General features: G+C 48.6%; 1 protein-coding gene across 2 annotated transcripts; it reads left to right on the top strand.

Annotated features, from left to right (window-relative positions):
• Positions 1 to 1,448: 1,448 nt before the first annotated feature.
• SSTR3 (somatostatin receptor 3) lies at positions 1,449 to 12,338 on the top strand. Of its 2 annotated transcripts, XM_043969397.1 has the most exons (3): positions 1,449 to 2,174; positions 4,078 to 4,355; positions 8,847 to 12,338. In XM_043969397.1, the coding sequence occupies exon 3, from the start codon at positions 8,935 to 8,937 to the stop codon at positions 10,177 to 10,179; it is 1,245 nt and encodes a 414-aa protein (XP_043825332.1). In that variant the 5' UTR covers positions 1,449 to 2,174; positions 4,078 to 4,355; positions 8,847 to 8,934; the 3' UTR covers positions 10,180 to 12,338. The 2 variants fall into 2 exon arrangements, with proteins under 2 accessions (XP_043825332.1, XP_043825331.1); XM_043969396.1 differs by lacking the exon at positions 4,078 to 4,355.
• Positions 12,339 to 12,550: the final 212 nt, after the last annotated feature.

The following is a 12,550-nucleotide window of genomic DNA, read 5'->3' as shown; positions in this document are numbered from 1 at the left end:
GTGGTGCCCCCTTTGTACTGTTAGTGGGTCAGACCTACCCCATGACAGAAGGTGTCAGCTGATGGCGGTCCAGAGATTGGTACACATGCTGATATAGTGGGTTGGAAAACAGCTGTTGCCCGTGGGAAGCAGGGAGGAGAAGGAAGGACATGGGGAGAGGGTCCAAGGAGAGGCTATTGGATGTACGACTTAAAGTTCTAGAACTTGAGGGGACCTCAGAGATGATCTTGTCCAACCCCCTCATTTCCATGTGACGAAGCAGAGACCTGGGGACATGAAGTGATTTATTCAAGGTAACGAGGTGAGTGTTTTGTAGATCTGGAAATGTACCCCAGAGGACATTTATTCCAAGCCCCTCATTTGACAGATGAGGAAACTGAGGCTCAGTCAGGTCAAGTGAAGAAGAAACCGGGGCAGCTAGGTGGTGCAGTGGATAGAGCACCAGCCCTGGAGTCAGGGGGACCTGAGTTCAAATCTGGCCTCAGACACTTGACACTAGCTGTGTGACCTTACGCAAGTCACTTAACCCCAATTGCCTCACCAAAAGAAGCAGAAGAAGCAGAAGCAGAAGAAGAAGCAGAAGAAACAGAAGAAGAAGAAGCAGAAGAAGAAGAAGAAGAAGAAGAAGAAGAAGAAGAAGAAGAAGAAACAGAAGAAGAAGAAGAAGAAGAAACCGATAGGCACCTGTATTTAGAGCTGAAAGGACCCCAGAGACCGATCCTCTTTTTACAGATGAGGAAACAGAGTCCCAAGGAAGCGAAGTGACTTGTCACCAAGGCAGTGAGGGCCAGAGTTGAGATTTGAATGCTGATGCTGCAAGTCCAGAAGCAGTGGTCCTTCCACCATGGTGCTACAGTGTCTTCCTCTCCCGCCTGCCCACCCACCCAGCTGCCTTCTGAGACTCATCAGCTCAGGGACCTGCCCATCTTGTCCTTGGGAGCACAAGGTTTGGAGGGCAAGGAGAAGAGGGAATGACAGATGTGATCCTGAAAAATAGCCTGAGATGGGTCTACATAGCATCAGGTGAGGGGCAGGTTGGTGGAAGGGGGGCAGGGTCCTGCTTTGGGCTGGCACCCCACCTCCTTCTGCTGCTGGGCCACACACTTCTCTAACTTTAACTAGCTCCTAGCTCCGAGACCCAGCGTGGGTGGCTGAAATCTCCCCGGTAACAAGGGTCTGCCCCCTCCCCCTTTCTCTCCCTCCTTCCTTCCTCCTCCTTCCCCTCTCCTTTCTAACCTTCTGTCTTTCCTCCTATCCTCTCACACTAGGCACCTGCACTCTGCATTCCCCCTCTGCCCCTCCTCCTTCCCTCCCTCCTTTCCTCCCTCCCCCTCCCTCTCCCTCTCCCTCTCCTCTCTCTCCCTTTCTCTCTCTCTCTCTCTCTCTCTCTCTCTCTCTCTCTCTCTCTCTCTCTCTCTCTCTCTCTCTCTCTCTCCCACACCCCCTCATTCTTTTTCTCCTCTTCCCTGGCTCGCTGTCACCATCTGTGGCACAGTCATTCTCTGTCACTCTCCTTACCACCCCCTCATTCTTCCTTTCTCTCTTGTTACCTCTCTCCCTGCATCACTCCTTCTCTCTCCCCTGCTCTTTCTCTCCTTACTCCTTTTCTCCTGCTCCTCAGGCATCTCTCCTTCCCTCACCAAGCACTCCCGCTCCATCTTGCTACCCACTCATTGTGTCTTTCCAACCCCCTCATTCCTCTATCCCTCTATCTTCTATCCCTCTCCCCTTACCGAGTTTCCTTTATTCTTATTGGCTTCTGAGGCTGCCCGACACCCTCAGGAGCTCTCCTTCCCTCATGGAGGACCTCTCCCTAAATTCTTCCCCACCCCCAACACCCACCTCTTGACCTCTTTTTTGTACCCAAGCTCCTTCCAGGAGGCACCTGAGAGATGTGGGGAGAATCGCCCACCATCGATGGGAAGGCAGGGATGGAGATCATATGGGAGACCCTCAGCAGACAGATGTGGCCATCTCGGGGCTAGTGGGGTGCCCCCTGGTGGGACACAGCTGGAAGCTAGAGGCTGGGGCACTGGGAGGGCAAACTACAACGGGAGACCAGACTCTAAGAAAGCCCCTGGGCCCAGTCAAAGAGCTGTGGGAGCACCCTATCCCAGACAAGAGAAGAGGGGGAACAGATGAATCAACGAGGGAGCCCCTCATCTCACAAGCAGGTAAGGAGGCCAAAGGTTCTATTACACCATACGAGCCCCTCCCTGGTCCTCCTCCACCAAGAGCCTGAGTTCGAGTCAGCATGGGGCAGGAAGGATGAGGGTGGCATCAAGTGGTGGCTGGAGATCTCAGACTTTACTGGGGAAGGGGAGGGGAAGAACCTCCTCTGATTATTCAAAGGACCTTGGAAGTGGAGGCACCAGACTTAGAATGTTAGTATTTGAAAAGACCATATAGCATAGACTATTAGTGTATAAGAGGTTAGAATGAGAAAGGACCATTATATACAGACAGGACTGGAAGAGGCAATAGAATATTGAATGTTGGAACTAGAAGAGATGTTAAAATGTAGCATGTTAGGACATAGCATGTTAAGTCTGGGAGTGACCTTAGAGCCGGGACATTGATCATTGGGACTGGGAAGGGTGATAGAACATAGAATGTGGAAACCAGGAGGGACCTTAGGATCACAGGTATTAGAATGGAAAGGGGACCTTAGGGATCATCTATTCCATGCTCCCTGTTTCATAGAAGAGGAAACTGAGGCCCAGGGAGGGGAATAACCTGTTCAGAGGCATGCAGACTAAGTGGCAGAGGTGGAGTTTCCTAACTTCCAGACTCCACTCTTTGCAGTCTGCCATGTTACTGTCCTGAGTTGTCTCCTTTTCCCTAATGACCAAGGAGTCCCTGTGTTCTGTTCCACTGCCTAGGATGGGGCATCCTCCCTGGAACTCTTCTAACTTAACTCCATGAAATGGAACTGTGGGGATGGAGTGACCAGTGGGTCAGGTCTATACTGTTCTCACTCTTTAGGAAAGGCTCAAGAAGATAGGATCTACATCTGTTGGGGATGGGGGGAGCTGTTATCTCCTCCAGCAACTCTCATGCAAAACTAAGGGAATCCTGACCACCCTGTCTCCTGGACCTTTGTCCAAAATTGGGATGTTAGTCTTCCTCCTCTTCTTCTGGTCTGAATTCAGAGAAGGGGGCAGAAAATGAAGATCCCTAGGCTATGCTAGGCTGGATTTGGGTTCTGGATAAAAGAAGGAAATCTGGGGGTTGGAGCAGAATGGGAAAAATTCATGTTTATTCCATGGCAACGGGACATGGGTGGATGCAAAGAGAAATCTGTAAGCAGCGTGGTGGAATGAGAACAGGACTATGTTGGGAGTCAAGAGTCCTGGGTCCTACTCTAACCTCTGACTCTAACTAGTTGTGTGATTTTGGGAAAGTCACTGGATTTCCAAGTTCATTCATTCATTCATTCATTCATTCATTCATTCATTCATTCAAGAAATATTTAAGTGTCTACCATTTGCTCTGAAGGAGACGTATAGTTATAAAACATACTATTTCTCAAGGAAATCACAGTCTAGAAGGGGATAAGATACTAATTCTGATAAGTAAAATAGATGCAATAGTATATGTTGTTGTTGAGTTGTTTTAGTCATGTCTGACTCTGTGACCCTATTCTTGGCTGATACTTGAGTGGTTTGCCATTTCCTTCTCCAACTCATTTTACAGATGAGGAAAATGAGACAAAAATAGGGTGAAGTGACTTGCCCTGGGTCACACAGCTAGTAAGTGTCTGAGGCCAAATTTGAACTCAGGTCTTCCTCACTCTAGGCTAGGTGCTCGATCTACTGAACCACCCCAATGATATAAGTGAAGAAAAGATGGGCAAACAATAGGATAAATGGGGTCAGGGGAGGAATATCTTTACCAGCTGGAGGAGACAACAGAGAAGGCTTAATGAAACAGGAGGTGGCCTTTAAACCTGAGTTTTAAAGGATGGGCATGAATGGCCAGGTATAAAAGGGAAGGACGGGCAAATGAGAGAGCTGGATGTGAGGGAGTCTGAGGCTCCTTCCAGCTCTGACACTCTCTGATTCTGTGATATTTCAGGGGACTGCTGAGTGGGTGGAAAGCCTGAACCATATGAAGGGACGATGGCCCAGACTGAAAGACACAGCAGGAAGGGGAGCAGTCAGTGACTCACTGGGCCCCAAGGGGCAGAGCTCTCGGACAGAGATGGGGCAGAGGAGGAGGTGGAGGGAGCCAAGGGCGATGAGCTGGAGCATGGACTCAATGCCAGTCTGCAGAACGCCCTTGTGGCTCCTGCACCACAGGGTCCAAAGCTGAAGGGACCACAATCCTGCATTTTCTGGGTGACCTTGACCAAGGTATTCTCTCTCTCTCTCTCTCTCTCTCTCTCTCTCTCTCTCTCTCTCTCTCTCTCTCTCTCTCTCTCTCTCTCTCTCTCTCTCTCCTTCCTACATTTTCTGAGATGACTCCTAGACCCCCAGAGCTCCTTAGATCCCAGACAGGAAAGAATAGGCCAGCCTTCCTTCTCTCCCTCTCTCAAGCCTGGAGAATGTACAAAATTATATCTGTGTCCCTTGGAAAGAAAAGACGTCACCTAGATTGCAGAGCTAATTTTGGCAGTTATGGAGAGCTACAGTCTTGCTTCTCAGCTCTTCCAACAGGCAGATGGACGTTTGCAGGAAAGGTGAAGTTCAGTGCTGGGAGGGTAGGAAGGGGAAGGGAGGAGGAAGAGGAAGAGATTAGCAAATCAATTGGGGGACATTAATATTATTTTTCTCTCATTTCCAATGTCTCCTTTCCCCCTGTGAAAGGAAGTGTGAGCTTTTGAACATGGGATTTCTGCCCTCACTGTGATTGTATAGGGTGGAGGGAAGGGACACAGGTAGGGAGGGGTCAGAAAAATGGGCTGGTCCTTGGAGGGAAGTTGGGCAGAGCTCATGGTCCCATATTCTCTCAGGAGAGTTGAACTCTAAAACCCAGGAAGCCAGGATAGGCCCACTTCAGGGGTTCCCTCTTCCTTTCCTAGGGTATCAGAGCATCTGTAAGGGAAGGAGAGAGGGACTTGTGGTAGATAATCTCTAAGGATTCAACCAACAGGAAGGACAGAGGGAAGGATGGAAAATTTATGTATGAGACAATACATATTAAGCACTTACTATGTACCAGATATTGAACTAAGCTCTGGGGGTACAAATATGAAAAAGAGACAGCCCCTACCTAAAAGAGCCTACATTCTAATAGGAGAAAAACATTGTTTTTGCCTCAAAATTGCTGTGATGGTGAGTGAAGTCACAGGGGTAGAGATAGAGACTAGGCTGGTGATTCCATTAACATGAGGACTTCCAGGATGAGGAAATTCCCTCTACCAACATAGGCTGGAGCTTTCTCTTCAACATGTAGCCTTTGGTTGCTGCCTAGGACACTAAGAGTGCCCAGAGGGGTTTGCCAGGGTCATGCTGCCACAATGTTTCTGTGGCCAGAGGTGAGCTCCAACTTTCCTGAATCTAAGGTTGTGAATGATCCTGTACAGGAGTCACTCAATAGACCCTTTGCAGAAATAATAGTAGTGTTGATTTGCTTACTGTGCCCTATTCAAGGGGTGGAAGTAAGGGAGGATGAAGTATGATGTGGGGGTTGGGGGGGGTCTGGAGCTTGTCAGATGAAGCTGACATGTCCTGCTCAGGACCACACAGCCCCAGAAGGTTGTGCCAACAGCAGAAACATCAAAGGGCAGGGTGATATAGCAAGGAAATAGCCATGGTGAGGCACAGTTAGGGTCAGAGGAAGCTAAATGGATTCTAAGACTCTGTCTCTTCCCAAGTCCCTGTCTCAGCCTCCAGGAAGAGGTTGGGGCAAGGGTGAAAAGGACCAGCTCTGCTCCTATGGGTTACAGAATAGCAGGAGCATCATCACTGTTGGGCTCTGAAGGCAGAATGGAGAAGTCCTTGCCTTTGGGGTCGGTCTGTTTTCCCTCCTTTCACCATTTCTTTCCCCTGTGGGGTATTTGGGACTTTCTGAGGTCCTGGAAACTTTAACCATCCCATTTAGCATTTAAATTCTTGGTCATTTGACTATAAAGAGTGTGGTAGAGAGAGCAGGACTTACAGAACTCGATCCCTAGAGGTGCAATTAGGGTAGGGCAGAGGCCAGTGGTAGATATTGGGGAATATGCCTATAGGCAGCCTCCTGTTGTACTGATGCCTAGGGCTAGCCTTGCCCCTGGGGAAAGCCTCTCTACATATCTCTCTCTTTACTAAGTATCGCTGGCTAAGGGCTGCCCTCGGGCAGAGCCTCTATGTAAACTGGAGGAAAAGGGTAGGAAGGTCCAGGGAATCCTGGCATCCTCTGAGCATAAGCCACATCTTCACACTCATTGGCCACTGAACCCCTCAGGCAGGGAGGCAGTTGCTTGGTTAGTCAATCAGTTAAACAGGCAGTCAAACAACTGTGCCCCTTATTAGATATGTGTCCTTCTCCGGGTCATTGACAAATCAACTTTAAATTGGGAATAATCATCCTAACGTTGGCTGCTTACTGGAATTGTGCAAAAAGAGCTTTCTAAAATGCCATGGAAACTTAACTGTTGTTTCCATTAGGCTAACTCCTAGGTTAAATGAGAGGGTAGGACTAGGAGGTCTCTATAAAATATGAGAGAGGTGGTCTCTATAGAACATGATAGAACTTGGAAGGAACCTTAAAACATGGAATGTCAGAGCTGGGAAGGACAACAGGACAGAGAGGGTTAGAGGTGGGAAGGAGGCAGGCAGGGATCCATAGTAGCTGATACCAGGGATCTGGGTGATGGTGAAAAGGGATCCAATGAATGTCCTCTTGGATAGATCCAATTTGGATGAAGAGGGGATGGGCTTAGACATCATCCCCCTCCTAACTTAAGAGAGGCCAACTAGAGTCACCCTTTTCATCCCCATCAAATTGTTTTCTCTATTCCAATCAATCAATCAATCAATCAATCAATCAATCAACCAATCCACAAGCATACATCAACCATCTGTTCTGTAGCAGGCCCTAGAGGTACAAAAGCAACAATCAAATAGCCTCTGCCCTTGGGTAGCTTCTTGCAGACAGAAAATCTCTCTGGGTTCTTGCTCTTCACACCTTAGCTTCAGTCCCATCTCCTAGGACTCGGAAATTAGAGCAAAGAGGCCAAATCAGTAGGTGACCAGGTAAGGTGAGTAGTTTCTCTGAGGTTACTCTGAAGAGCTGGAAAGATTTGGGGAAAGAAGAAGGAAACTATCTCCTTTTCCTTTGAAAAAAGTTGCCTCTTCAAGGTCCTTCCTTCCAGTCAGCCCTGGAGCTGTCTCTTGGGGGACAAGGTGGAGCCAAGAAGAAAGAAAATATGAAGGGTTGAAATCCAGTCATCATGTCTCATGTCAGAGAAGCTAGTTTCCTGCTCTCATCCCCACCCAACCTTCTCATCAGCTCTGGGATACAGGGGAAATAGTGCTGGTTTGAGAAGCAAAAAACCTGGGTTCGAATCCTACCTGACACAGTACATTAGTGGCGTTGGAAATGTCATTTATCTTTTCTTAGCCTCATTTTCCTCTGTAACAGTGAGAGGGTTGGGTTGGATGGCCTCTGGGGTCTCTGAAAGCTTTGTAAGTCACAAAGAAGAAGATATTAGGAACAGCTTCCTCAGGAAGAGAGCTGTCCAAAAGTGAATTGGGAAGCCTAGAGAGTTGGTTAGTTTCCCATCTCTGGTGGTCTTCAAGCAGGAGACTAGATGACCACTTGTCAGTGATGCCACATAGAGGATTATGGGTTGGGTTCATTGATGTCTGGGTCCCTTCCAATTCCGAAATTCTATAATTGACTGTGTGTGTGTGCATGTGACTGTGTGTGTTGGGGTGGTAGAAATGGTCAGAAGGTGAAAGGGGGGAATGGTAGTGAGGGAAACCGGGTCCTAACTCCATAACCGTTGTTAGTAGAACTCTAGGTAAGCAATTCACTCTTCTAGACCTGAGATTCCAGGAGATGACACCCCACGATGGGAGCTCTGAGGGCAAAGGAAGACATAGGATGTGAGGGTCCCAGACCCCAGGTCTCAGCAAGGAGAAATAATATCATATAATAGGATATTGAGCTGGTAGCCAAGAGACTGGGGTTTCCATTGTGGTTCTGATGATAACTTGCTAGTTGACTTGAGGTAAGTTGATTCTCTCTGGGTCTCAGTTTCCCCATCTTTAAATAGAATAGTTATATTACATTATGGCTAAGATCTCTTCCAGTTCCAACATTCCGTGTTCTAAGGTTTCTCGCACCTCTGACATCTCATGTTCTAAGTTCTCTCTCACTTCCAGTATTCCATGTTCTAAGATCCCCTCAGGTTCTGACCTGGTTCTAGGTTCTAATGTCCTTGATATTCTAGCAATCTATATTCTAAGGTCTCTCCAAGCTCTGACATTCCCAGTTTTAATGTCTCTGTTGTTCTAACAATCTATTTTGTAAAGTCTCTCTCAATTGTGATACCCCATGTTCAAGATCCCTCTAAGCTCTGAAATTCCAAGTTCTAAGGTCTTTCTCAGCTGTGACATCCCACATTCTAAGATCTCTCCAATATCCTGCTTATATCCTTAGTTCTAATGTCTCTAATATTCTAAGGTTCCTTTCAGATCTGACATTGGAAAGCTGCTTTCTTCTCTCCAGCCATCCTTTGGATATAAAGGGTCTCTCTTTCTTCTTGTCATTACATGCCAGGTCATACATCCATTTTTCTGTTTTCCACCAAGGAGCATGATGGATTTGAGGGAATGATGGAGAAAGCTATTGGTTATCAGAGAAGAAGATCACTTGTCACATATACATTAGATTATTCTGTGTCTTTTCTCCAGGATTGGAGTTGACTGGTAGCCCTTGGAATTGACCTCTGCTGACCACCATCTTTGCCCCTTTCCCACTCAGCTGGCCTCTCTACCCACCATGGACACCACCAGCTTTCCGTCTCCAGTGCCTACATCCTCAGAATCAGGGAATGCCTCTCTCACTTGGCCAGAAGACCCTTTCATGGGAAATCTGTCCGCACCCCCAGCCAGCACCAGGCTATATGTGAGTGGTGTATTGATCCCTCTGGTATACCTGGCAGTGTGTGTGGTGGGCCTGCTGGGTAATTCACTGGTGATCTACGTGGTACTTCGCCACACCGTGAGTCCGTCAGTGACCAACGTCTATATTCTCAACCTGGCCCTGGCTGATGAACTCTTCATGCTAGGCCTGCCCTTCCTGGCTGCCCAGAATGCCCTCTCTTATTGGCCCTTTGGCTCCTTGATGTGCCGCCTGGTCATGGCCGTTGATAGTATCAACCAGTTTACCAGCATCTTCTGCCTGACTGTCATGAGTGTGGACCGCTACCTGGCTGTGGTGCACCCAACCAGGTCGTCCCGCTGGCGCACGGCCCCTGTGGCCCGGGCTGTGAGTGCTGCAGTATGGGTGGCCTCAGCGGTAGTGGTGATGCCTGTTGTGGTTTTCTCAGGAGTCCCACGTGGCATGAACACCTGCCACATCCAGTGGCCTGAGCCAGCTGCAGCCTGGCAGACGGGTTTTATCGTCTACACAGCAGCTCTGGGGTTCTTTGGACCACTGCTGGTGATTTGCCTCTGCTACCTGCTCATTGTGGTCAAGGTGCGCTCGGCCAGTCGGCGGGTCCAGGTGACATCCTCCAAGCGGCGGCGCTCTGAGAGGCGTGTCACCCGCATGGTGGTAGTTGTGGTGGCCCTTTTTGTGCTGTGTTGGCTGCCTTTCTATGTGCTGAACATTGTCAATGTAGTCTGTCCCCTACCTGAGGAACCTTCCCTTTTCGGCGTCTACTTCTTGGTGGTTGTGCTGCCCTATGCCAACAGCTGTGCCAACCCCATCATCTACGGTTTCCTCTCCTACCGCTTCAAACAGGGCTTTCGGAGGGTCTTGCTTCGGCCTTCCAGGAGGATCCGAAGTCATGAGCCACCCACTGGACCCCCTGAGAAGACGGAGGAGGAAGAGGAAGAAGATGAGGATGAGGAAAGAGAAGCAAGAAAGGAGATGAATGGGCGTGTCAGTCAGATAAGCCAACCAGGCCATGGTGGGCAGGAGCAGCCACCCTGCAGACCGTGTGGCAGTGAACAGAAACCTCTCCCAGAGGAGCTGACTGGAGGGGAGAAATCCACCAGTTTGCAGACAAGCTTTTTGTAATCAATGGAACATAACTGATCAAGGGAAAAGGAGAGAACTGGAGAGAGGATGAGAGGGAAGGGTTTTGGGGTAGTGAAGGACCCTAGGCATCCCTAAAGCCAATCTCCACCAGTGGGGAGGGGACTAGGTGATGAGGTCAGTGCTGAGGGAAGAGATAGGGGGCTGATGGAAGGGGGAAGTCCTGTGTACCCGAGGGCAAGTCACTTAACTTCTGGGTCCCTCAATTTCCTCATCTGCAAAATGAAAAGTCTGGATAAAATTATGTCTAAGAGCCTTTCTAGATCTAGACCTATTTTCTGATGACCTTAAGTGGAAGCCAGAAAGGCACAGGCCTGACTGAGGTAAGTGCCCATAAGCACTTTTCCAAGAAGCAGCCCCTTAAGTGTCTTGGAGACAGGGGAGTTTTTGGATCTGGGATGTAATGGCTCCTGAATGATGACCCCTTTCTTCCCCAGATGTGAAGAGACCACACCTGGAGTATTGTGTCCAGTCCTGGGTGTTCCATTTTAAGAGAAACATTGACCAGTGGTACCCTGTCCAACGGATGGTGGTCAAGATGCGGAGGGGACTAGACTCCATGCTCTATGGGAGTTGGTTGAAGGAACTGAGTCTGACTCTCAGCTCTGCCACTTTTTACCTTTGTGACCCTAGTTAAGTCACTAAATTTCTCTGGGACTCAGTTTCCTCTTTCCTCATCTTTAAAATGAGTAAGATGAACCTCTGAGATCTTTTCCAGTTTTTAAACTCTGGTTCAATGATGCTGTTACTTTACCTCTATGACTCACTTTCTTTATGTATAAAACCAAGGGCTTGGACTAAATGATCTGGGAGCCACTCAGCTCTAAAGCCTAGGAAAACTTTCTCCAAATACCTAAAGAACTGTTGTGTGGGAGAGGTGGCAGATCTGTTCTGCCTGGCCCAGGGGGCAGAACCAGAAGCATGGGGCAAGAGGCAGATCTCAGTTCTACATGAGAAGCTTGTCCATAGGGGAGACAGGTTACCTCAAGAAGACCCCTTCCTCTTCGTCCTCCTCCTCCTCCTCCTTCTCCTCCTCACTGGAGGTCTTCTAGCCACTGCTGGAAGGGGTCAGATGACCCCTCTTTGGGGATGTTGTGTAAGGGATTTCTGCTCAGGTATGGGTTGGATCAGATGGCCACTGGGGTCCCTGCCAACTCTGACATTTTTTGATCCTTGAACCAACGTCCCTACCACTCTCAAGCTGAAAGTGAGTTCTTCTCCATATCTCCTGGTTGGGGAAGGGCCAGCCCTTAAGCTATTTATTTACTAGCTGAATGACCTTGGGCAAATCACTTCATTTCTCTGGTGTCCAGTTTACTCATTTGTCAAATGGAATGGTTGGACTAGATGTCCTCTCCTTCCCAAATCTAAGGTCAATGATCCAATGAACCTCTTCCATATTTCCATGCCCTGTCTCCCACCCCTTAGCTCCTTGGGCTACCAGTGTTTAACTGGTAGAAAGACACCTGGGATGGAGATAAGAAGTAAGTCTAGTCTCATTGACTCATCTATTTTGATGTTTTTAGTGGATTCTATTGGTCTAGGAAGTGGGAAGGATGCATTCTCAACCTCTCACTTGTCATCCATATCTTAACACTGGGCTGACTCCACTGGGGAGGCTCCTTTGTAGTCTCCAGCATCCTGGCTGATGGAGAGTGAGGCAGGGGAGAGAAAGTAAGAGAGAAAGGGAGTTTGGAGGAAAGAGGCAGCTGTCAGGCATGGGACAGAGCCTGGGGTGAGAGGCAGGATGGAAAGAGATCCCAGAGCTGACCAGGCAGATCCTCAGAAGGTCAATCTGTGGGGTCTAAGGGTCTAGGGTCTCTGGCCATATGAATACATGGGTTTATATGTGCCTAGAAGGGAATATTAGAGTAGAACAATGAAAGGAGCTCAGGACTCAGAGTCAGAAGACCTGGGTTCTAATCCTGGCCCTGCCATCACATAGCTGTGGGACCCTGGGCAAATACTGTCAACCTCCCTAACCTTCAGATTCTTCATCTGCAAAGTGGGGGTGATTTATCCCTTCCCTGCCTACCTCACAGGGCTGTTGTGAGGGCCCCTTGGGATGATGGACAGGAAATCACTCTGTAAAATCTCAAGTGTGATACAAGCTTCAAACGTGGAGGGCATTTAATAAATGTTTGTTGGATGAAACCTGAGGGTTAACCATTATTAAATACAGACCTCACTCCTTGTTCTCTACCACCCTCCCCTTGGCTGGACAAATGTCACAATTTCCTCATCACTCCACCCTGTTAGGGAGTGGTGATGAAGTTAGGATGCCCCACCCAGAATCCCATGCTTTTGCTGGCTACTCCTGAAAGGAGAAAGATTTGGATAAGGAAGCAACATG

Source organism: Dromiciops gliroides, chromosome 5, assembly GCF_019393635.1.
Source record: "Dromiciops gliroides isolate mDroGli1 chromosome 5, mDroGli1.pri, whole genome shotgun sequence".
NCBI lineage: Eukaryota > Metazoa > Chordata > Mammalia > Microbiotheria > Microbiotheriidae > Dromiciops > Dromiciops gliroides.
The sequence above is the reverse complement of the archived record's forward strand: the minus strand, read 5'-3'. Positions and strand labels throughout refer to the sequence as shown.

Bases quoted from the DNA above. Each gene is read 5' to 3' on its own strand.
- SSTR3 (XM_043969396.1), top strand. From the start codon at position 8,935: ATGGACACCACCAGCTTTCCGTCTCCAGTGCCTACATCCTCAGAATCA.